This window comes from Somniosus microcephalus, chromosome 23 (assembly GCF_052327205.1).
Source record: "Somniosus microcephalus isolate GS21.2 chromosome 23, FLI_Smic_1.0, whole genome shotgun sequence".
Taxonomy (NCBI): Eukaryota; Metazoa; Chordata; class Chondrichthyes; order Squaliformes; family Somniosidae; genus Somniosus; species Somniosus microcephalus.
This window is the reverse complement of record NC_141009.1, coordinates 19,715,627-19,741,665: the sequence shown is the minus strand read 5'-3', so window position 1 is coordinate 19,741,665 and position 26,039 is coordinate 19,715,627. Positions and strand designations below refer to the sequence as shown.

Genomic DNA, 26,039 nt, shown 5'->3' with positions numbered 1-26,039 from the left:
TATTGCATCTGCCATGCTTCTGCCCAATCACCCAACCTGTCCAAATCATCCTGGAGTTTCTCGGCATCCTCCTCACAGCACACACGACCACCCAGCTTTGTGTCATCTGCAAACTTGGAGATATTACATCTAGTTCCCTTGTCTAGATCATTAATATATATTGTGAATAGCTGGGGTCCAAGGACCGATCCCTGCGGTACCCCACTAGTCACTGCCTGCCACTCGGAAAAAGACCCGTTTCTTCCAACTCTTTGCTTTCTGTCTGCCAACCAGTTCTCTATCCAAGTCAATACCTTGCCCCCAATCTCATGTGCCTTAACTTTACACGCTAATCTCTTATGCGGGACCTTATCGAAAGCCTTTTGAAAGTCCAAATACACCACATCCACTGGTTCTCCCTTATCTATTTTACCAGTTACATCCTCAAAAAATTCCAGTAGATTAGTCAAGCACGATTTACCTTTTGTAAATCCATGTTGACTTTGTCCGATCCTGTCACTGTTTTCCAAGTGCTCTGCTATTACATCTTTTACAATGGACTCTAGCATTTTCCCCACTACCGATGTCAGGCTTACCGGTCTGTAATTCCCCGTTTTCTCTCTACCACCTTTTTTGAATAGTGGGGTAACATTAGCTACCCTCCAATCTATGGGTACTGTTCCAGATTCCATCGAATGTTGGAAGATGATCAGCAATGCATCTACTATTTCTAGGGCCACTTCCTTAAGTACCCTAGGATGTAGATTATCAGGCCCTGGGGATTTATTGGCCTTCAATCCCGTCAATTTCCCTAACACCATTTCCCTACAAATACTGATTTCTTTCAGTTCCTCCCTTTCATCAGACCCTATGTTCCCCGACATCTCTGGGAGGTTATTTGTGTCCTCCTTTGTGAAGACAGAACCAAAATATGTATTTAATTGGTCTGCCATTTCTTTGTTCCCCATTATAAATTCCCCTGATTCTGACTGCAAGGGACCTACGCTTGACTTCACCAATCTTTTTCTTTTCACACATATCTATAAAAGCTTTTACAGTCAGTTTTTATGTTGCCTGCAAGCTTACTCTCATATTCTATTTTCCCCTTCTTAATTAATCCCTTTGTCCTCCTTTGTTGAATCCTAAACTGCTCCCAATCCTCAGGTTTACTGCTTTTTCTGGCCAATTTATATGTCCTCTCCTTGGATCTTATGCTATCCCTAATTTCCCTTGTTAGCCACGGTTGAGTCACCTTTTTTGTTTTATTTTTATGCCAAACTGGGATGAACAAATTCTGTAGTTCATCCATGCGGTCTTTGAATGTTTGCCATTGCCTATCCACCGTCAACCCTTTGAGTGACATTCCCCAATCAATCCTACCCAACTCGCGCCTCATACCATCGTAGTTTCCTTTATTTAAATTGAGGACACTAGTCTCTGAGTCAACTACTTCACTCTCCATCTTAATGAAGAATTCTATCATATTATGATTGCTCCGACCCAAGGGGCCTCGTACAACAAGATTGCTAATCAATCCTTTCTCATTACCTAATACCCAGTCTAAGATGGCCTGATCTCTAGTTGGTTCCTCTCTCTGTAATTAGACACCAAACAAACATTCATTGGTCGATCGATAGACAAATGTTTAATGATTTTGAAGCAGAACTTTGGTCTTACCGAGAGTCACAAGACAAGCTTGTGGAGGCAAAGCCAGATGTACTTCCTGCATCTGTCGAATCTTGGTCGGAGCTAAAGGTTCCCTCAGAACGATCACTAAAACCACGTAAAGAAAAGACAGAACTAAAATCTTCAGGGAGAAGAAATAATCACTATGCCAGAGATTTTTTATACGGCCTGGATGGTGAGGCAGGTCAGAGACCAGCCATGCTGGAACTTCAGCATCAGATGGAAACACATTGGGTTTGTGTCCACAATTGCTCCCGGCAACCAATTTTTTCAACCTCCAGTTTGACGTTATGGTGAGCTGCTGAGCAGAGGTAAGAATCTTTCCCACGGTGCAAGAGGGAAAATCTGAAAGGTTGTTATCGCCGGGCTTCTCCCATCTATCGTTCGGCTTCAGAGAAGCATTGCTGCTTTGCAGCCTGTCCTCAGAGAGGCACGGCTCTGTTCTGACACACCACGCACACAAGTCTTTAAGGTGGGAACTCACTCACCTTTTCAAACTCTGAATGTCATCCACTGTAAAGTCAAATATGTTTGCCAAATGGTAGCTGGTACTCTCAGCTGTTGAGAAGTCACTCTACGATTGGAAAAGTGAAATGATGAACGACAATTAGAATGTTACTTGCAAATTATTATAATACTTTCACTTATAAAGCACCTTATCCCTTTGAAATATCTGAGTGTTTCACACAGTGCATTACTTTGCACATGCAGTGGCTGTCATATTTTGCCAACAATGTCCTACAAATAACAATGAGAGGAACGGCCAGTTTTTGGTGTGTTGGGTGAAGGAGGAATTTTGGCTCGGACAGTGGAAGAACTCCCTAATCTTCTTCAAATACTGCCTTGGGATCTTTAAAGTCCACTTTACAAGGCAGATGGGACCTCAGTTTAACCAAAGGATGATACCTCGCGTGATGCAACACTCCCTCAGTATTTCAAGTAGATTACACAGAATGTACAGCACAGAAACAGGCCATTCGGCCCAACTGGTCTATGCCGGTATAACAACAGAAAGTGCTGGAAACACTCAGGTCAGGCAGCATCGAGGAGAGAGAAACAGAGTCAACGTGTCAGGTCGAACCCTTCGTCAGAACTGGAAAAGGTTAGGGAAGAGAGAATTTTAAGCAGGGGCAGGGAAGAGGGGAGGAAAGAACAAAGGGAAGGTCTGTGACAGACTGGAAGGCAGGAGAGATTGACTGACAAAAGGGATGATGGTGCAAGGCAAAAGGAGAGGTAATGGGACAAGTTAAGAATCAAAAGATGGCTCTAGATGATGTGTGAATGATGACGGCAGCAACATTAACAGCTACCATGTGAGAAAACAAGAGAGAGAGAAAAAATTAAAGAAATACGGGGGCCAATTTATAGTTTGAAATCGTTGAACTCGATGTTAAGTCCAGAAGGCTGTAAAGTGTCTAATCGAAAGATGAGGTGCTATTCCTCGAGCTTATGTTGAGCTTCGTTGGAACAGTGTAAGAAGCCCCACGCGAGCCTCCTCCCACCCCCTCTTCATCTAACCCTATCACCATATCCTTCTAGTCCTTTCCACCTCATTATGAACTCAAATCCTGGCATTGCACAACCTTCTGACTCAAAGGCAAGCGCGCTATCACCAGAGCCAAGCTGGCACAGTTATTACACTCAAGCTCAAGCGGGGAAAAGCCATCAGGGCAGAGCCACTGACCACGTTCCTCAAAACAAACGCAGGGTATCAAAGAAACTGCCGGACATCAACTGTCTGGTCATAAACATCTATTCATCCAGCGATTTAATCATTAGGAGAATATGGGCTTGTGATGTTGTCCAATTTTTCCCCTTCCTCCCCTTTTGCAGTGACCAAATTCATACCCTGAAACCAGTTCCAGAGGAACTCCCATTTATTTTTACAGCAAAATCAACTGTTCCTGCAATCCTGCTGTCAAACCAATGTCAGTGCAGCGTGCTGCAACGAACTCTCAAGAGCTTTGATCAGCACATCGTGTCACAGGAAACAGTCTCTGAGCAACATGCTGCCGCTCAGTACTATCTTTGAAATAGGCACCCTATTCTGTAAATAGTCTAGTCCAATGTGAACCAGTCGCCTCGATTTACTCTCAAAAACCCTCGTAATTTTGTACACCTCTTATTAAATCTCCCCTCAACCTTCTGTGCTCTAAGGAGAGCAATCTCCTCTTCTCTCGCTTCTCCACATAACTGAAGTCCCTCATCCCGGGTATAATTCTGGTAAATCTCCTCTGCGCCCTCTCCAAGGCCTTGACATCAGCCTCTACATTTCTAGGTAATCAAAGCATTGTTACATATTCCAGATCATTTGCACTACCAGCATTGCATCCCTGGCTCCCAAGGAGGTGGTTTTTTTGGGGGAGCTGAATAACGTTTTTGGCTGGTTACAATGTTTGGCTTTCTTAAAGTGGGGTTTACGCCTCACAGCTGAAGCTGGGGGCCGAGTGCAACTAACCTTTGGAACAGCGTCCTGCAGAAACCAGTTTGATTTTCTGCTCTTCTGCCCCCATTTCAATGGAAGCCTCCGCCTGCGAGGTTGAGGCACTTCTGGCAAGGGACTGTGACTCGACATACAGGAGACAAAGACAAGTAAATAGTCGACGCAGCCGTCTTAAAAATCTGGTACAGATCCAGACTGTATAGATCCAGATCGAGGAATATGCATCCACAGTGCTATTCTACATCAACAGCTGCGTCGAGGTCGTCACGACCCACAAAAATATCAGGTCATACCCCAACCAGAAACCCTGGATGAACGGAGAGGTCCGCTCACTGTTGAAAGCACGCGACGCAGCATTTAAATCTGGCGACGCGGCGGCTTACAGAGCAGCTAGGACCAGCCTAAAAAAGGGTATCAGGACTACCAAATGGAAACAGACACTGCGGATAGAGGATCACTTCCGCAACAACTCGGACCCCCGGCGCATGTGGCAAGGCATCCAGTCCATCACTGACTACAAGGGCAAAAACACCAGTCCCCCGGTCAGCGACGCCTCCCTTCCGGAGGAGCTTAACAACTTCTACGCTCGCTTCGACAGGGACAACAAGGAGCCGGCTACCAAAGCCTTGCCACCCCCGGAAGACCAGGTGCTCACTCTGTCAACCTCCGACGTAAGGGGCGCTTTACGCAGAGTGAACACACGAAAGTCTACTGGACCGGATAGCATCCCTGGACGGGTACTCAAGGAATGTGCTGATCAGCTGGCTAATGTCTTCACCGCCATCTTCAACCTGTCATTGGCCCAGGCAGTAGTCCCTACATGCTTCAAGACCGCCACCATCATTCCTGTGCCTAAACAAGCGGCTGTGACGTGTCTGAACGACTATCGACCTGTCGCACTCACACCCATCATAATGAAGTGTTTCGAGAGACTGGTCTTAGCCCACATCAAAGCCAGTGTTCCTGCCTCCCTTGGCCAACACCAGTTTGCCTATCGGGCAAACAGATCAACGGAGGATGCAATCACTACTGCTCTACACTCGGCACTGAATCACCTAGATGGTAAGGAGACCTACATCAGAATGTTGTTTATAGACTACAGCTCAGCATTCAACACTATCGTCCCCAACAAGCTGGCCACCAAACTCCAAACTCTTGGCCTGAACACTTCCCACTGCAACTGGACCCTGGACTTCCTAACAAACAGACCCCAGTCTGTCAAATTAGGCAACCACACCTCCCCCCCCCCTGACCCTGAACACGGGGGCCCCACAAGGATGTGTGCTGAGCCCCCTCCTCTAATCCCTCTTCACCCACGACTGTGTGGCTGTTAATGGTTCCAACACCATCATCAAGTTTGCAGATGACACCACGGTAGTAGGCCAGATCACCAACAACGATGAGTCAGCCTACAGGGAGGAGGTCCAGCATCTCGTGAAGTGGTGCGCCGACAACAACCTGGCCCTTAACACCAAGAAAACAAAGGAGATAATCGTGGACTTCAGGAAGTCCAAAGGCGGAAGTCACACCCCCATCCACATCAATGGGGCGGAGGTGGAAAGGGTGGCCAGCTTTAAGTTCCTCGGAGTCCACATCACGGAAGACCTCTCCTGGTCCCTCAACACCTCCTCTCTGGTGAAGAAGGCCCAGCAGCGCCTATATTTCTTGAGGAGGCTGAAGGGATGTAATCTGTCACCCCCGATCCTCTCTAACTTCTACCGCTGCACTATAGAGAGCATCCTGACAAACTGTATCACGGTATGGTACGGTAGCTGTAGCTCCCATGACCGGAAAGCCCTGCAGCGGGTAGTCAAAACTGCCCAACGCATTACCGGCACCCGGCTACCGACCACAGAACATATATATCAGAAACGCTGCCTACGGAGGGCACGGTCCATCATCAAAGACCCTACCCACCCCAGCCACAGTCTGTTCGCCCTCCTACCATCTGGAAGACACTACAGATGCATTCGCACCCGTACGACCAGATTTAGGAACAGCTTCTTTCCCAGGGCTGTCATCCTACTGAACTCCACAAATAAACACTAAAGCCTGCACATCTGCCGATGCACTTTATTATGGTCATATTTATGCTAATATATATGTACAAATGTATGTTGAAATGTTTAAGTGTCCTAATCCAAATTGTACACTCTCGGGAGCCGCAAGCCTACATTTCGTTGTACTGCACTTGTGCACTAACAATGACAATAAAAGTTGATTTGATTTGATTTGATTTGAGACTGACTACAACAAACAACTGAGTCAATCTCATCAGATGCTGATAATTATATTCATAACAGTTCAATCACTAAAGACACTGAAAGTTTACTGCAAACACTTAATTTTCCCTTAATTTATCACTTTATTCATTGGATTGACAGGTCAGTCTGTAAACATGCTCAGTACATACCCATACTTAGGCGCAAACACTAACATGTTTTTTCCTCTCCTCTTGATCTCGTTAGAAGCATTATCTGTCAACTGACCAATATTATCCGGCAAAATAATATTCGGAGGAACTGGGGGTACTCGAGTACGAAGGCGAAAAATACATTTTTTCTTCTTAATTTCTTTACCACAGATAAACCTTCAACACAAAAGATAAGTACGTTAAGGCTCTTGTATCAGCGTAAACCAGTATCAGCATCATCCAAGATTCCCATTTGGTTTGGGTTCTAGTCTCCAACACATATCCTAACACTGCATTCATTCAATGTAAAGTCCCTGAGTGTGGTGAGTTATATCAATATAAATATTAGAATAACCTGTAGTGCTTCTCACATGGATGAATCTTGCGGAATTCTTTGCGAGAGAGTGAAAAGGATGTTAAATACGGAATAGGAAGGGTGGACTGAACATATGATGGAACTGAAAGCCACAGCAGATGAATACATAGTTCACTCACTATGAAGCTTTTCACCTACAGCAATGTATCTTTCTTCCCTACATTCTCCCTAGGCCACGAACTTTTCTCTCGGTGAGAGGGCAGACCGGATGCCTGTTCCCAGGCTGCTAGCAATGTCTCTCTATCAATGGCCACAACAGCAGCCCGGGTGGCTAACCTGCAGATTTTCCTCTCCCTCCATTTTGGGGAAGCACCCAGCCTCGAACCCACACCTTCCCACAGCAGCAGGTACGGTCAGCCGCGTGCTGAGTGACAAGACATGGACCCAGGCCACACGAGGTCCAGCACCACCGAGTGTCCTCCACTGACCATGGAAGTCAACTTTACGATGGTCATACTGTACACAAGCCCAGGGAGCTGCAAATGGGTTACGGGTGAAGCCACGTGAATTAGGCTATCTCCATTTTCATTTCAAGCAGTTACTTGTGAAAATGACCTCCAGCAATTTAAACTCAAACTACTGTACTGGTGAAGGAGGGTGGTAGGCCCCATTGCAGCTCCTCGGTGAGGCTTCCCTTCCTTTTTAAATGCTGGGTTGTTTGGTTCTGTTTGTGGGAGGGGAGGAGAGTGTTTTAGCAATAGGACTAACTAGGGATGGGCAATAAATGTCGGCCTTGCCAGGGACACTCACATCCCCAGGATGAATATATATTTTTAAAAACATAGAACAAGGTGAAGGTTAGCGACTGCGAGTCAGAGTGACTGTCCCGGTTGGCATTTTATTTGAAGCTCTTACAGGAAGATTTTCTCATTTTAAAGTTATGTATTATACATCATTCACATGACATAGAGATGATATTTGCTGGAATCTACTTTAATCCCGTTAAATTCAAATCCTCACACCAGTCACTGAGGTAAAATGAAGATAAAATTCCCCCGGAGGCTCGGACTCGGAATAACTTATTTTCTCCACTCTCCAGTAAATTTGGTTGCACTAGAACATACACTCTGAATGTGAAGTAGAGGACAAATAACCAGACGATACACACTAGGACTGTGATAACCAATTATTTCTCTAATCAAATGTTACACTGATTAGATGATGAATTGAATATTCAAAGTTGCCCCACCAATCGGAAATGTGATTTTTATTAGGGATAATGATCGAGGAAACATCACAATATAAACAGCCATGGCAGAAGTCTTAATTCTCCATTACGATGAGATGGACAAACAGTCCTGGGGGATTGACTGCACCCCCTTCTGCCAGCGTAAACCAGTACAAGTATGGGACTGGCCGCAGTATGTCTCAACATCAAGCACTCCCAGCCTAGGCTCAACTGCCCCTATCTCAACACTGGGGTGTCCTGACGAAGGGTTTCGACCTGAAACATTGACTCTATTTCTCTCTCCACGGATGTTGCCTGGCCTGCTGAGTTTTTCCAGCATTTTCTGTTGTTATTTCTGGGGTGTATTTAACGGTTTTACTTTTTTTTGTTTAAAAAAAAATCTTAGCCCCCCCCCTCCCCCCGCAATGCCTCCTTGGAGGACTCCACATCAGATCAGCGTGACATTTCCAATTTCCACCTCACCCAACCTTGTGGCTTCCCTGGGTGAATCTGCAAATTTAATACCGTGGTGTTGCTCATAGTGGTGCCGGAGGAGAGGAGCTACACTGCCGCTTAGTGGCTGCAGCCTGCAAGCACAGCCTCACAGGACTGTTTACATAGAGAATTACATATTGAATTTTCAATGTTACACGTTAATGTAAAAAACATGACCAAAAATGGGGACAGCGGGAAGTAAAGCTTGTGTACAGCAAATGCAAGATTTTTTAATAAAGTATATACGTATAGATATTCATGGACAGTTCTGTGCTGTAAATTAATGCCCTTTAGGAAAAGCCCAAATATTTTGAACCTTTACATGTGCTGCAGAGAGAGGAGTCAAGTGTAAGCTGGACTCAGGAGCCCAGGGTGAAAAGGCAGTGGCCTAATGAACGGTGCATGTTCTTTTCATTGGAAAGGCTCTCATATAACTGAAATAGTAAACGTAGATATGCCTTTTCCAATTTTACCAAGTCTCACTCATAAAACATAAGACAAAGTCTCACCGGCTTTTATAGCTGTTTAAAGCATCGAGGAGATACTGCTTTCGTTCAAGCACTGTCGTTTCTGTCAGCTAAAGAGAAATAAGAGGATTTATTCAGTACCAAAACACTGCAATAGTTCAGTAACAATATCGCCTGAGCCATTAATCTGAAAAAGGGACCAGTAGGTTGATGATTTGAATATTAGTTTGTTTTAATCCTGTAGCTCTAATACGAATCAGAAATGTTTTTGATCTGCATTTGACAACAGAATTAACAACTGCTCTGATCTTGTCTCAACAGTTTCCCCACTCGCGCAAGAGAGATGAAGATTCTGCTCCCACCCAGCATGCTGGGTACATGAGCTGGCCGAGAAATGGGGAAACTCAGTCTGTGCAGGTGGTTTGAGTTCGAATCTCATTCTAGGCTGGGATATCAAAGGGCAACACCCAAAACAAAGACCACAGAGCCTGAATTTCTCTTACCTTTCCTCATAGCTCATTCCCTTTACACTTGGGATCATCCTTGTTGCCTTTCTCTGAGCCTTCACCAATGCGTGTACATCCCTTTTGCGGTATGGTGATCAGGACTGAACCCAATACTCCAAGTGTGATCTGACCAGTAGTACTGTAAAGCCTCTGAAGATGTGTATTCTACTTTTCTGGCCATATTTCCCAACATTGGCCCAGAAATTCAGGTCTCCACGGGTGAGTATGCACGGAGTACTCACCCGTAGGCCGAATGGAAGTGCCGGTTTACTGCATGCACTACGCATGCGCGGGAAACCGGCACTTCCGATCCTCTGAAAGCAGGGGTTCAGAGGTCGAACGCGTGCGCGGGGGAGGCAGCGCGTGCGCATCAAACTTAGTTTTTTTTTTACAGGTTTTCAAGCGAGGGTAAGCCTGCAGAATTTAGAAATGTAAAACAAGGTAAGTGGTGAATTAATTAAAATTAAAACATTTTTTCCACAGGTTTATTATTTTTAAATACTTTAAAGCAAGGTAAGTTTATTTTTAGCCCCGTTAGAATATAAAATTATTTTTTTCAAAAATATAAATTATTGTTTAAAATAGTTATTTAATGTAATTTATAGTTTATTTAAAAAATGTGATTAAAAAAAAATTTATTTGAAGGTTTACTGCTATTTTGGGGCCGTAGTATTTATAAGTCTTGACAGGTCTTCCTGTCAAGACTTATGAATGGAGCATTCCCTGCTCCGATTGGCTGCCCATGGCCCACGGGATCCCAGGGGACGCATCGAACTAACTGCGCCCCTGGGACACGCAAGCACTGCGCGCCGGCAGCTGGACCAGGCCCCGGATCGGAATTCCACGGGGCCCTACAGCTCAACAGCCGGCGCGCAAGGTAAGTGCAGGTCGGGGGCTTGCACCCGCGGGAAGTCCCCAACCCGAATTTCTGGGCCATTATGTTTGCTTTTTTTTAATTGCATCAGCACCTTGTCTGGATTTTCAAAGTGATGAATCTATTGTCATTCCCATGTCCCTTTTCGAAAGTCTCTGTATTAATGCTATTACATTAATTGTACACGTTCTACTCCTGATAATTCAAAGTAGTTTCTTACGGCAAAAAAAATTCAATTATCCAATGTTTGAATTAAAAATTGTAAATAACATAGCAAAGTGGGAGCTTAGTGCAAAAAATGGAATTATCAGATAATCTGAATTGAGTCGAATATATTAACATTGCACATTTTTCACCAAATGTGCAATACTTTACATTTGTCAGTATTAAATTTAGTTTTTATTTGTCTCTCCAACTGCATAAGTCTGATGTCTTTAACTACACGCTCTGTTTCTATTGTACCCCCTATTTAGTCTCAAGTTAAAAAAATTGACGCGCTTACAATTGATTTCAGTATCCAAGACATTTATGTAGAGCACCCAGCTCAGTTCTGCATCTTCATTTACCAGGTTTTTGGTATAGATGCATTAGGGGATATTTTACCGTGGCACCCCCTCTCCCCACCTGGAGGGAACGGAGTTAAAATCTCACTGGCCTCACGCTCCGAGGGCCAAATGGTTCGCCGCCCTCTTCAGATCACCCCCACCCCCCTCCGATTCCCACCCAGAGTTAAAATTGGGGCTAGTGTCCAGAAGACAACTGGCCAAGCAGTTCCACATGAAGGGAATTATCCTGAAGCAGAGGGTAATCAACTGACTGAACATGTCCGTTAAATATCAATTTATGAGGTATTTAAAATAAAGAAACTGAACACTGATGATCATAAAACAAAGAACCACATTAACAGTCACAGTCTTTTCTATAGTTACTAAAACCAAGCAATATGTCAGATTGTATTTACAACAGTGATGGCAAATAGAATTGTTTCTCAGAAAGTCTTCAGAATGTTACATCGAATCCCACATTAGTTTGTCCTATTGAGTGCTGGCTCTTCTGATTTCACATTGGCATTCAAAGGGTTAAGAGCCCGAAATAAGACAGTCACCGGCACTGGGGATCATTCCTTAACGCCCATCAAACTGGCTTCACATCAAACGACATCTCAACCAAATATTGCTCGAGACAAACCAGTTTTTAATATCAGGAAAGTTCTTTGGCGTACAATTCTAGTTGTAGCTGTGTCAGAGCAGGGGAGCGTTTAACGTCACACTAGCTCCACAGCAACACACACACCTACCTTTCCAAGCTGGAGACTCGACCAGTTTTGATTAATAAATATTAATATTTCTTCTTCAAAGTCAAAGTATTTCTTTTTCCCACGGACCCCTAAATTGTACAAAACAAGGTGCACGACATCTACCCTAGAATCAAAATAAAGGGGCAGATTTTAATAAAAGAATAAAGCGTTCCCAACACAAGTATAACATGTACTGACAGCGCTACCCTGTAGTTATCAGGAATACGGAAGTGAGGCATTGCAGTGTGTGACATCTAGTTATACTACACTTTCAGAACTGAATCCAGAACCACTCGAAGATCTGCTAAAATCATGTCCAAATATCTGGTGCGGCACGTTTGGTGCAGTCACCTGCGCCGCACTAGAACAAAGTAAGGATGCACAAACAGCTGGTTCTATCCTGGTCTCCCTCGGTGCCAGCTACACTACGGGTTTGTGAACTTCAGCCCACTTGATTGGCACCCCATCCACCACCTTAAACATCCACTCCCTCCACCACTGGCACACCCTGTCTGCAGTGTGTACCATCTACAAGATGCACTGCAGCAACTCGCCAAGGCTTCTTCGACAGCACCTCCCAAACCCGCGACCTCTTCCACCTAGAAGGACGAGGGCAGCAGGCGCATGGGAACACCACCACCTCCAATTTCCCCTCCAAGTCACGCACCGTCCTGACTTGGAAATATATCGCCGTTCCTTCATTGTCGCTGGGTCAAAATCCTGAAACTCCCTCCCTAACAGCACCGTGAGAGTACCTTCACCACACGGACTGCAGCGGTTTTCAAGAAGGCGGCTCACCACCACCTTCTCGAGGTCAATTAGGGATGGGCAATCAATGCTGGCCTTGCCAGCAATGCCCACATCCCGGGAATGAATAAAATAAAATTCACCAAACTGAAATATTTCTGTTTCCTTAACTGTTTGGATTGTAAAACGTGTATGTGATATACCACAAAGAGCGCAACAACTAACAGGCTGAACACTCCAGTAGTAGAAACTCTAGACTGCATGTCATGGATCCGACTTAAATTCCAACCTTGAGAGTCACTTTAAAAAGAGCGATCCCCAATAAATGGGAATTTGGTGGGATTTTTGGCCAATCTGACAAAATGATGAGGTCTAATGAAAGGGTCCTGCACGGAAATATCATCCTATCTATCCCCCAACCAATACATAGAACAGATTATTTGGTCATTATCTAATTGCTGTTTGTGGGAGCTTGCTGTGCATAAATTGGCTGCTGTGTTTCCTACAACAGTGACAACACTTCAAAAGTACTTAATTTGCTGTAAAGCGCTTTGGGACGTTCGGTGGTCGTGAAAGGCGCTATATAAATGCAACTAAATAACAGGAAAAAGTAACAAGCAAAATCACTCGAGTTTCTTTGGTTGAACTTCTGATCACACTGTTAATTCACTGTGTACAACCACAGGACTTTGCCTGCCAATTGCCACCCATTGCTTCTGCTTTCTGCTAATGGGCAATTCACACGCAGCGTGATTTCAGCCTTCACTGCCACCGATCCCAATATAGCACCATGATCTACGACTATATCCACCTCGGTGTACTCTAGGTGGGGATTATTTTTCAAATATGACCGGGTCCTGGCAGGGGGTCGGTGCCGTCTTCGCTCCAAGTGGTGGAAAATACAGCGAGAAGTCTGAGCAACAAGGTTAAGAAGCAAACAATAGGGCCAGCTGTGTGTGTTGTGAATCAAACCTTTTATAATTTTTTTTAAAAATCCTTTGCATTACTTACCATCTGAGGGGTAGGCGTTTGATATATTCGGGTCCTTTATTGCACACTGAGCAAACAAACAAATAAAATCTAAAGAAAAATGGAGAACAGAAAATGCAGTCATTTCAATGAGTTACCTGCTATGAATGGGCATCTTGTTAATGGGAATGTTTGGCTAAAGGAAACATTGGGGCGGAACTTGCTGAAGAACTGACAGCGTATGAACGACGCACGCTGTTATTAATGTGCAAGTCCAGGGAATTAAGGGATATGCCGTGAGTTGCAAATCTCTGGGATTGCTGGCCGATTTACCCTGCTTCACACAAACGGCATCTCGCCCTTAGCCGCCCCGTTAGTTTTAAGAACTTGCTGGATTTGCACATTAATTGCCTATTAAACTCGCCACAGGAAGTTATGTCTAGTAAGTAATAGCGCAAGTACCCTTTTAATGATGTGATAATTGTTAATGCAATGCCAATCAACCTCTCTGGCCCAGAAAGTGAATAATTTAAATTGTTCAATCTCATTCCTTCAGGTAGTGAATTGTTGAAGATTTAAAAAATGTCAAATTTAAAATTTTTAAATGTTTTTTCCTTACTGTCTTTTTTTACTCTCATATTCCAATCTTCCTTTCCTGCTCTTTATTTCTCTTTCTGTACCTGATTTGACTCTAATTCACCCTCCTTTTCCATTGATCCTCTGTTTCTTTTTCAATCCTTAAATCTCACTGGTTAAGGAGATACACTGTTGGTGCCATCGTTCACTAAGGTCCCAGATGCCCTGTTGCCCTCGCAGCACCGTTATCAGCTCGCTCTTCCAGCAAGTTACGGTGCAAAAAAAAAACTGAGCTGAAGGGAGCAGGAATAAGTCTAACTAACGGCACATGCCGTGTGATGCCCCACTGCAGCAAGATCCGGCGCAAAAATCTCAGGGACAGTTTCATTGGAGTGTAAGGAGAATAGAAAGCGCTGTTAATTTTGTGTTAAAGTTAGGATTGAGCTGCCTCTTTGAAATAAAGCGCATGGACAGTGCAGCACCTGCCACACACTGAGAGACGCACTTAAACAAAAAGCAATATGTGAACGGTTAATGTGGACAGTCATCCGAGTACTGAAACCTCTGAGACACGCGCTGATGAAGTTCGTGATTAAGCAGACAAGGGGATTCCCCCCCCGCCTCCCCGCTACATATTAAAAAGCTTCTCCTGTAACGATGCCATTGAAATTCTAAAGTATAGTTAATCGAAAAGTGTGTATTTTGGGGGATAAAACCAGCTCACGCCTGCAGAGTGCAAAGAAATGAGCACCATCTACTGGTCACTGTTTGTTACATTAAATATAAACAGTTTCAGCAATAACTACGATCAGTGACACTGTTCATTGTCCCAGAGAGTTATACGAGAACACAACAGAAACTCAAAGATCTGCAACATGTTACAACTAGCCTACAAATTGATCAACAAAGTTCAATGCACAACCTACCAGCTGCATGTGGAATAAAGTAACCTTTCTCAGACTGCCGTCAGTGGGTAGGGTAACTATTACAGCCATTGATGTACAACACATCCGACTGGTAATCCTCAACGGCACCAATATTGCCCTGACGAGGCGTCCTGCAAAGTTCCTCCAAGCACCATGTGTTGCAGCAGCCACGATCAACAAAGGCCACTGGGGAGACCGTGACTGGGTCTGCCATTTTAGATCTGGTGGCGGGGTGGGCGTAGACGCACTGCTGGCCTGAATGCAGACCACCACCCTCCCCGCCCCCCAGCATACAAACTGTGAAGCGTTCTGGTCAAACCACATTCGTGCTTCACAAAACGGGTGCGTCGAAGCACACTTTCATTAAGTATGTGTGGAAGTAAATATTTGGCCGTCCAATTTCAAAAGAAAGAAAAGCAGCAACCAAAAAAAAGAGATAAACTAGCCAAATGTGTGGCTTTGGAGCAAATGCAGATGTGCCAATCTCACACGTGCAATTGTTAGCACCAACGGCAACTGGAAGAATAAATTGCAATTCGCGTAGGAACAGTGAAGTCTTACGGTCCATCAAATGCAGTCTGGTTGTCAGTAAAAGAATGACATTCCCCCACCTCGCCAGTTTATCATTCGTCATTACATTATCAAAATGGCTGTATGTGATCAGACCTGTCTCCAAACATCATGGCTTCATTCAGACACTGAGTGCAGGCTTCGTGAAACCATTGCTTACATCTGCAGCACTGAAGCATCTTCAGGTACCACCTGGTGTCAGAAGATAAGAGGAATCATATTTACATCAGTGAAGTACCAGCACATTTACAATGTAACACGTCAGCACATTTTAACCTTTCCTGGCTGATGTGCCACTTGATCAGTTATGAGCAATTTCTACCAACAAATAAACTCCTGTAGACTAGGCAATGAGAAATCTAGGTTTTAAAAGAGGCTAAGATAAACATTGCATAAGACATTTCCCTGGTACTGGTTGCTGATCAGCTAATTACAATGGAATTTTCAGGAATGTACTGAGCATCCTCAATCTCTTCCCTTCTCCCCCAAATCCCCCCCCATTCCTCTTGAAGACTCTTACTCGGATATATTTCCACAGGTACCGGCACCCCTCTAGTGCCTCGCCCCATTCTGCACACTTGAATCCAGGAGGTGAGTGTTGGCAGGCTAATTGACCATGAAAAGCATCATGGCTGGGGCCAATCCCGCCGTCACCCAAAGTCCACAAACTCCAGGAGATCTTTCCAGCAGCAGGCACTGGGCGGCAATCAGGAATGTGATCCCTATCTGACTGTTTTCCCTCTCTAAGCCATGGCCAAATGCAGCACCGCAGCAGCAGATGTCCCAACGGAAATTAGGAACCGAATCTGGCATCTTCTGGTCTGTGTGGCTCAGTGGCTTTACCCACCTGCCCACTAAGGGGAGTTTGCCGAACTAACTTAATGGGCGATGGAAGCAGAAAAACCATGATTCACTAGGTCTTTAACACAAACCGGAGAAATGTTAAAGTGGCAAAGCACGACGCTATCATGCAGGTAAGATCTGGCTCTCTGATGACTTGTCACTGTAGGGCAGCAGAGTGCCTAAAAACAGGTGCGACTACATTTAACGTTCCTTCCTATCTAATCATCGTCATTATTGTGTAAAGGTTCAGGGGCACTGCAAATTGGTGCAGTACGTAGTGATGGATGCTGGTTTATGCTTGTGAATCCCCACACGGTGAGCTCTGATCTAAGTGGTACCAACTGATGAGTTGAGGGGTCAAAAGATCTGAGGAAAAGTCTACCTGAGCCACTCTCACCGGATGTCTCCTCGTGACCGGTCAAGGAACAGTATATGGCACCAGAGGTGGTGGGAGAAAAAAATCAAGAGAAGTTTGGGGCGGGTGGAGTTACAAAAAAAACCATACAGCAAATCTTACTCTCCGGGTCCCCCACAGTAACAGTAACACTGTTGCAGATTAGTCCTGTGCAGAGAATCCCAGTTAAGTTCATCCATGTTGTAGGGTAAAACCCGTTTGACACTCTGCAAGGCTTTAGCAAGTGGTCCCTTTTTCAAAGCACCTCCTTTCTGTTAAAAAGACACAGAAAAACAAATCCAGTGTCATAACAGCAGCATCACACTACCTCAGTATTCATTCCACCTCCGACAGAAGCTTTGCACAATATCAGCAGTTGCTCATTACAAGTAGAGTATGCATTATCGTTTCCTCGCAGCCCAAATCTAAATTCGGGAACTGCTAAAGCAGCCCAGACGGCAGATCTCGCCACACCCTGTCATTCCCCCACTGACCACTAGGTGTGTAACACCTGGCTCAGGTGTTCCCTCAGTCTCAAAGTTACTGGCACCTACAACCTGCCTGCAAACGCTCATTTTCACCTCTGCGTCAGGCTCTCCTCCATGTGCATGAAAACAAGCTGCGAGTGAATCACCTGTGCCGAGGAGCATGGTTAAGGTTTCTGGCATTTAATTATTTTTGTTTTAGCAATTTTTCATTTGCATCAAATTCGCTGCTTTATCGACCATTTGCTTTTTTTTTTCCACAGGTAGTGCATTGGTCAATCTGAAAGTGTCACACTTGCGCCCGACTTACGAATACGATATTTGAGTCAAACAGCAACAAATCACAACTGAACGGACGGGGAAAACCAACCAACGAATGAGAGTAGCATCTTAAAAACTAAAATATGAAAAAAAGAGAAATAGCAATTAGCTGCTATTTGACCTCAGGATGTACCCAACACCGATTACCTTTTAATTGAACTCGGGTAGTGCCTATAATCAAGTAGCGCAAAAAGCATTTTCATTGTTTATCACAAATTGGTGGCTACGTTTGTCTCAATAGCAACAGTGGCTGCACTTTAAAAGTAATTAATTGGCTGTGTAGTGCTTTGGGGCAGCCTGAGGATGTGATAAGGCGCTATATACAGTAAACTCTTTCGTGGCATAGTGGTTAGCACTGTTGCCTCACAGCGCCAGGGACCCGGGTTCGAATCTGGCCTCGGGTGACTGTGTGGAGTTTGCACATTCTCCCCGTGTTTGCGTGGGTTTCCTCCGGGTGCTCCGGTTTCCTCCCACAGTCCAAAGATGTGCGGGTTAGGTTGATTGGCTATGATAAATTGACCCTTAGTGTTAGGGGGATTAAATACGTGGGGTTACGGGGATCGGGTGGGATATGTGTCGGTGCAGGCTCGATGGGCCGAAATGGCCTCTATCTGCACTGTGGGGTTTCTGTGATTCTGTGTATCCGGCACCTACGGGACTGGGGTGGTGCCGGTTGATGCAAAATTCCGGATAACAGAGAGGTAGGCCATTTTTAACACAAATAAAATAAAAACCACTGACTAACTCGCCCACCACGGGAAACTTGGACTCGGAAAAACAAAAAATGGATGGATTCGGCAAGATTACCGGTTATCTATTTTGCCGGTTATTAAAGAATTCTGGATGATGAAGTGCCGTTTAAACAAGAGTTTACTGTACATGTAAATTCTTTCTTTCTGATTTCTATATTTTTTCAGTCCTCAGAGAGCGGGTATGAAAAGTACACCATGTAGTCCATGTGCTGCTATTATCTCTAAGGTTGATGTGTTACACATGCACTGAGGATCATGGAAAACCATCAACAACTGGGATGTATGCATCATAACCCTTGGCCAACAACTCAACATTACTGATTTCTTGCTGACAGGTCAGTTCAATTCCTTTTCTCTTCATGTCCCACACTAGCCTTCTAGAGACTTGCAAATTAACCCCAATTGTTGTAAGCCCTTCCCAGAATCCTATATTCTATATAATAACCAGGTCTTAATGATTATTCTTCCTTCAGAATGGTACCGCACTACTCATCACCTTTTGGGCAATCTGAATAATCTTATAAACATGCACTTGTAGTTTTAATAACATGCAGACAGTATTGCCTCAAGGTGATAAACACACCTAAGTACTAAAACTGCTCTTACCCTGACAGCCAATGCAAATATACACTGCCGACAGAACCAAGGTGAAGTGGAAAAATTTGTTGTGCTATCTACTTTGGGATTGTGGCATTGCTGATGGTAACCTAAAGAGAAAAAAAGTTTTATTATTCAAATTACATTTGACAGCAAGAGACAAATAATCTGCATTCTGGTATCACAAGTGAAAGTGCAGTTACAACAAGTAAACAACCTTTGCGAGGAGATAAATGGGAACCTAGTTGTTAATTTTGTGCTTTTTGTTGGGGATGGAATACTTTCCATTTCGGGGACCCAGTATCAACATCAAGCACTGCCAGTCAGATATAGCATAGTTAGATGTAGAGTAAAGCTCACTCCAACAAGGTGCCTCATCCTCAACCTCAGAAGAACACCCAATGTGACATTTTCCGTTTCCTATACCAGCAGTGTGAGATTGCTGCTCTAGTCCCGAGCTGTCCTCAATTAGGAGCAGTTTTGAACTGTGGGCCCATGCACAATAGGAGCTGGTTCGAAGTGCCCCAACTCATTTCACATATGACCCTGATAGTCAGCTTTCTATTCTCGTAACTTACAATTTAGCACAACTCCTTTGGAAACAAAGCATTAACCTCCTTCAATCCAATGAGTCCCTCCTCCCCTTACAGTAATGCATTAAACAGCTGGTATAAACCAACATTACCTTGTATATTCAGAAATACATTATGAACTTATACGACAAAAATAATAAGCTTTTCAAAACAGCTTTTTGTGTTCTTTATCAGTATTAATAGTCTTTCGCGGATAAGATTAGGATGTCATCTCTGTATAAAACAGAACCTCTGACATAAAAGTCAGGAAATTTCAGTTAATTCATCTCTTCAGTTAAAATGCTCTTTTACAGTACAAGATAACAAGAGTACCAGGGATGAGGGACTTCAGTTAGTGGAGGGACTAGAGAAGCTGGGATTGTTCTCCTTCGAGCAGAGAAGGTTAAGCGGAGAGTTAATAGAGGTGTTCAAAATTACAAGGGGTTTTGATAGAGTAAATAGGGAGACACTGTTTCCACTGGCAGGAGGGTCAGTAACCAGTGGACACAGATGTAAGGTCAAAGAACCAAAGGGGAGATGAGGAGAAATGTTTTTATGCAGCGAGTTGTTGTGATCTGAAATGCACTGCCGGAAAGGGTGGAGGAAGCAGATTCAATAGTAACTTTCAAAAGGGAATTGGATATTCAAAAAGGAAAAATTTGCAGGGCTATGGGGAAAGAGCAGGGGAGTGGGACTAATTGGAGAGCTCATTCAAAGAGCTGGCACAGGCACGATAGGCCGAATGGCCTCCTTCTGTGCTGAATGATTCTATGAGTGGAGCGCTATGCACTAGTGTGGATTGTTAGTGAGTCCAATTCCGCACAACGTGAGTTTCTGCTCTTAGTTTGGCTGCAAGTGGCAGGCACTGAGAAAAGGCTAGCTTCCACACAGAGAGGAGAGAGAGAGCAAGAGGGAGAAAAAGGGAATATTGCAGGTAGATTCAAGGAATGAACTACAGCACTGAAATATAGTCTTAAACAAGAGGAGAAAATACATAAAATAAAAGGAATAAAATGTTGGTGATGTGAAGGGACAGTAGTTTATGATAAATAAATTCTTACACGAGTTCACATGATATACTAAGAGCTTCCAATCTGTTTTAAATTCCTTATGCTATATGACACGTATTTGAACTGGAACATTTTACAAACCGAATACTGTTGCTCTGGCACTGCTCACAATACAACATCCAATCCTACAATGTGCAATAAATAAAGTTCAGCAAATAAAATTTCAAAATGATGAAAGGTTTTGTGATGGTAACAATGAAACATTGTTACCAGTGGTTGGAGACTTGGCAACACGGGGACATAGAGTGAAGGGGGAAATTTAGAAGATCTTTTTTCCACACAGTGGGTTATTAGAATGTGGAATGCTGTACCAAGCGTGGTTTATTGAGGCAGGCTATAACATTATGGAAAAGGTAATTAGATGACTACTTAAAAAGGAAGAATATAAAAGGATACAGGGAAAGGGCAGATTGGAGTAAGTAGCTCCAGTGAAGAACTAGCACAGGCAGAATTGGCCTCCTGTTACGTAATTTTTATGATTCAGTGACACAGTGGTATCTCTCAAAGACATATAAAATGCTGACTACACTATAGAGGCATTTTATACAGCGTCCCTGTTAATGCTGGAACCACAGTCAATTAGGCAGTAACAAACCTCAAGGATTGCATTTATGGGAAGGCGGTGTTAATCATACCTGTTACAGGTGCAGCACAAAGCAAAACTGAGAGCCAACATTATTGATGGGGGGCGGGGGGATTCACAAAAAATGGTGCTGGTTGACACCCTCCAAATTGCCTTCTCTCTCTCTCTCACTGGGCTGCCTCTGCTCAAGAGGAGTTCTCGATGAGATAAGAAACTCACTCTGTGGAGAGCGGGTTGCCATTGCAACAGGTGATAGGGACAGATTCCCTTGCTGGCCCTGAGCACTCTCAAAGGGGATTGTCAACACCGACTCTTACCTAGGCCGCACTTGCCGCAAATCAAAATTTCATTTGATGGTGTGGATGTTTTCTCCGAGCAGATGTTACACCTCGGCTCTTCTCCTGGAACGCCAGCTGTTTAAAATTAAAATGAACATATAACGTGGAATTCCTGGACAAAGAATCAAATATTACAGAAAGTAGAAGGACAAACAAGAATTAAATAATGCGACAGTAATATATTTCAAAGGATGCAGCTTTTAAATGTTCTAAGTGCCCCAGATAAGGGAGGGGGGGAAAAAAATCAGCTAGGATTACTGGTCCTGATTGCAATACATTGGGGTAGATCTTGACTTTGTGTGATAGCGAGTCGGCAGCCCGTTTTACAACTGTCCCAACGTTTATTTCTATTATAGTCAATGGAAATAAAAGTCGGGAGGTAAAGCAGGTTGCCGACTTGCTATCGCCCATTTTATACTATCGCACAAAGTCAAGATCTGCCCCCCCCCTTGGAAAGAGTTTGCGTGTGGATTTGAGGCAGGAATCAGGATTGACTCAACGGTGAAGCTTCCCCATAGTCAAGTAGCCTGTTGGCTCGCGCTGTCTCGGCTCAAATATAGAGTGTCCACTTGGGTGAAGTATTGGAGGGCTGCCGGCATGTATGGAACCGTAGACTGGCAAGAGTCAGTGCCTTCAGGAAAGGAGGAAAATGGAGGAAGAAGCTTTTTTGCAAACCTCATTGCAACTAATTACAGCTTAAATATTGGCCCAGAAATTCGGGTCTCCACGGGTGAGTACGCACGGGGTACTCACCCGTAAGCCCAATGGAAGTGCCGGTTTCCTGTATGCATTGCACATGCGCGGGAAACCGGCACTTCCGTTCCCCTGAAAGAAGGGGTTCAGAGGTGGACAGGAGAGACAGCGCGTGCGCGTCGAACTTACGTTTTTTTCCCCAGGTTTTCCCGGGTGGGTAAGTCTCCAGAAGTTAGACATGTAAAAAGCAGTCGCAAGGCCTGCTTTTTACAAGGTAAGTGGTGAATTAAGTAAAATTAAAACATTTTTTCCACAGGTTTATTATTTTTAAATACTTTAAAGAAAGGTAAGTTTATTTTTAGCCCCATTAGAAAATAAAATTATTTTTTTCAAAAATTTAAATTATTGTTTAAAATAGTTATTTCATGTAATTTATAGTTTATTTAAAAAATGTGATTTAAAAAAAAATTATTTGAAGATTTAGTGATGTTTTGGGGCTTATAGTGTTTATAAATTTGACAGCACTTCCTGTCAAACTTATGAATGAAGCATTGGCTCTCCATGGCCCACGTGATCCCAGGGGACGCATCGAACTAACTGCGCCCCTGGGATACGCAAGCACTGCGCGCCGGCAGTTGGAGGAGGCCCAGGATCGGAATCCCACGCGGGCCCACAGCTCAACGGCCAGTGCGCAAGGTAAGTGCAGGTCGGGGGCTTGCACCCGCGGGAAGCCTCCGACCCGAATTTCTGGGCCATTATATATAAAGTAACAGAAAAGCACTGGGAACTGAATAATGGTCCTCACTGCCGTTTCATTTTGGAATATGTTTAAAGTATATTCCAGACTCCTAAGGGCCTAGTGGGTAAAGGCACAGTCCAGGTTAGAGCACTATAATTGGAATCCCTAAACTAAGGAGGGAAAAAAGACAAGGGTCCCCACCCCGGACTGCTATCAATGGGTTCTTGACTGGAAACTTGCACTTGTCTGGACATGAGGGTGAGTAACAGAAGCAGCACAGCTTTTCTAAACTCTGTCTGGGCTTGCATTGGAAGAATGGCCTCTGGCACCTGTGGAACTGCACCACAGCGAGTCAACGCCTTGAGGAGAGGGTGGAGGGGCGGAACTGTAAAATAATCAAATAAAATGTGATCCAGATCCTCCTTACTTTTCTCATTTATTTTAAAATAAAGGTGGCAGACATAATACTAACATCAGTGAGAGGCTATTATTGTAAAAAGTCAGCATTTTAGCCTTTTAAACTGTGGAACGGTCCTATAATAATAATGCAGTGGCCCTCAATAGATGTACTCACCATGTTGTATATCTTTCCAAAGAATCCAAAATTCAGAATTATCTTCAAAGACCAAAAGGCAACTTTGTTTATGTTTGTTGACCTGAAGAGTTTCAACAAAACCAATCCATTAACTCAGTAACAAGCCCCTGGTTAATATTCCAGTAATAAACAATGACGCAGATTCTGATTATCTTATTCTAATCGCATATAGAATCTATTTTAAAAAAAAAACATTTTCTTCATGACTTTCTCCCTCATTTTCTCCTTAAGACTCCATTGTACCTGCAGTGCACTGGAGAATGTAAATCAGTGAAAAATACATTTACAGCAGATACCAGGATTAAAAAAAACCTTTACTGAATGAGCGATAAATGTTTGGACTAATCTATCAAACAAGGTAACAGATTTGAAAAATTAGCGCTATTCAAAATACAGTTAGAGACCGTGGTGCGTGAGTGAATTTACTGCAGGGATGAGCTCTGAGGGGCTGAATGGCCTTTTCTCAATGCTGGTGTTTCTTTTTTCTTATGTAACATTAATTACAGGTCAGAGGCTAGGTATTCTGCGGTGAGTGTCTCACCTCCTGATTCCCCGAAGCCTTTCCACCATCTACAAGGCACAAGTCAGGAGTGTGATGGAATACTCTCCACTTGCCTGGATGAGTGCAGCTCCAACAACACTCAAGAAGCTCGACACCATCCAGGACAAAGCAGCCTGCTTGATTGGCACCCCATCCACCACTTTAAACATTAACTCCCTCCACCACCGGCGTACCGTGGCTGCAGTGTGTACCATCTACAAGATGCACTGCAGAAACTTGTCAAGGTTTCTTTGGCAGCACCTCCCAAACCCGCCACCTCTACCGCCTAGAAGGACAAGGGCAGCAGGCGCATGGGAACACCACCACCTCCAAGTTCCCCTCAAGTCACACACCATCCTGACTTGGAAGTATATCGCCGTCCCTAACAACATTGTGGGAGTACCTTCACCACACGGACTGCAGCGGTTCAAGAAGGCAGCTCACCACCACCTTCTCAAGGGCAATTAATGATGGGCAATAAATGCTGGCCTTACCACATCCCATGAACTAATATTTTTTTTAAAACATGGTGGTATTAATGGGCCAAGAGCTACAGCACGGGTATCTCAATCGGGAAACTTGTGTTTGAAACTCAGGCTCAACTGAAATTCACACTCGAGCTACTCCTGGAGTTATTGGGAGGGGTGGAGAGGGGAGGGGTGGGGTGGGGAGGGGAGGGGAAGAAATCTGGTTGGGGTTGGGCACATTCTTTCCTGCATGAGCCAAGTGTGTCTTCTGATGGATTGGCCAAGGAGTATAGAGAGATGCTTCTCCTCCACTTTGTGCGGTCTTGGGCCAGGGATTCCCAGGTGTCGGTGGGGATGTTACACTTACCTGGGCAGAGGAAACGCTTCAGGGACACCCTCAAAGCCTCCTTGAAAAAGTGTAACATCCCCACCGACACCTGGGAATCCCTGGCCCAAGGCCACACGAAGTGGAGGAGAAGCATCCGGGAAGGCGCCGAACACCTCGAGTCTCTTCGCCGGGAGCAAGCAGAAGCCAAGCGCAGGCAGCGCAAGGAGCGCACATCAACCCAAGCACCCCACCCACCCGCCCCTTCAACAACCGTCTGCCCCACCTGTGACAGAGACTGTACGTCCCGCATTGGACTAATCAGTCACATGCGAGCTCATTTTTAATGTGGAAGCAAGTCATCCTCGGTTCCGTCTAAGAAGAAGAAGAAGATAGAGAGATGCACACAAGCTGAGTCCTCATCCTCTCACAACCCGAGAGGGCAGCACGGGACAAAATGGAAAACTTACAGCAACATGGTCTTATATACAGAAATAGAAAGTACTGTCTTAGGTAGAGATATTTTACTAAAAACAACATTTTTTAACTGTTTTAGTCAGGAGTGTCCATGCCTTCTTGATTTTTCCCAGGTAGACCAACCCATCTGTCCATCTGGATAAGACATACTGCCCTTCAGTAAATGCACAATCCTGTTCCATGTGCACAGTTCCATTTTGCAGAGATTTGGCAGAAATCTTTTGGATGCATTTGGAGATGACACCAACATCTCTCAGTTGTGGTTCCAATGTGCCTTTCTCCATCAGCTCCTCCTACTGCTGTAAAATCCAAGTAAGAAAAATCACAGATTAATAACATTATTACAAGATTAGCCAACTAACAGTTTCTACACACTCGAATGCAGTGAGCATTTTGTCCCAGTGGAAGTGGTTGGTGCAGTACACTGGAATGCTACGAAGTTCTGAACCACTGCCCATCATCTCTGGAGACCCTAGATCACTTCCAGAAGTTTAATTCAAAGTTACTACAAATGTAACTCACAGCTTACAGTTTTATATTACATAGAATTTACAGCACAGAAAACAGGTCGCTCGGCCCAACTTGTCTACGTTTCACACGAGCCTCCTCCCACTCTAATTATCCTCTACCCCACTTACAGGAAACTCTCGATTTACCGGCACCTAAATAACCGGAAATCTCGGTTAACCGGCAAAATTCAGGAGTAGGTTCAGGTAAATTTTACTTCATATTGTACTTGCCTTCCTCGATCTGTT

The 26,039-nt window shown here is 44.3% G+C and overlaps 1 protein-coding gene across 1 annotated transcript in view; it reads right to left on the bottom strand.

Moving 5' to 3' along the window:
* Positions 1 to 25,577, bottom strand: part of phf19 (PHD finger protein 19) — a 30,254-nt gene extending 4,677 nt beyond the window's left edge. The window contains exons 1-13 of the mRNA XM_085965566.1: positions 25,380 to 25,577; positions 23,454 to 23,535; positions 21,427 to 21,522; positions 18,894 to 18,994; positions 16,853 to 17,001; positions 15,589 to 15,684; positions 13,463 to 13,531; positions 11,705 to 11,828; positions 9,070 to 9,137; positions 6,522 to 6,698; positions 4,124 to 4,226; positions 2,154 to 2,239; positions 1,657 to 1,752 (exon numbers count right to left, since the gene is read on the bottom strand). Of these exons, the coding sequence (XP_085821692.1) occupies positions 1,657 to 1,752; positions 2,154 to 2,239; positions 4,124 to 4,226; positions 6,522 to 6,698; positions 9,070 to 9,137; positions 11,705 to 11,828; positions 13,463 to 13,531; positions 15,589 to 15,684; positions 16,853 to 17,001; positions 18,894 to 18,994; positions 21,427 to 21,522; positions 23,454 to 23,535; positions 25,380 to 25,568 (1,436 nt within the window). The 5' untranslated portion in view covers positions 25,569 to 25,577. The remainder of the gene's footprint in view (positions 1 to 1,656; positions 1,753 to 2,153; positions 2,240 to 4,123; positions 4,227 to 6,521; positions 6,699 to 9,069; positions 9,138 to 11,704; positions 11,829 to 13,462; positions 13,532 to 15,588; positions 15,685 to 16,852; positions 17,002 to 18,893; positions 18,995 to 21,426; positions 21,523 to 23,453; positions 23,536 to 25,379) is intronic.
* Between the last annotated feature and the right edge of the window lie 462 nt (positions 25,578 to 26,039).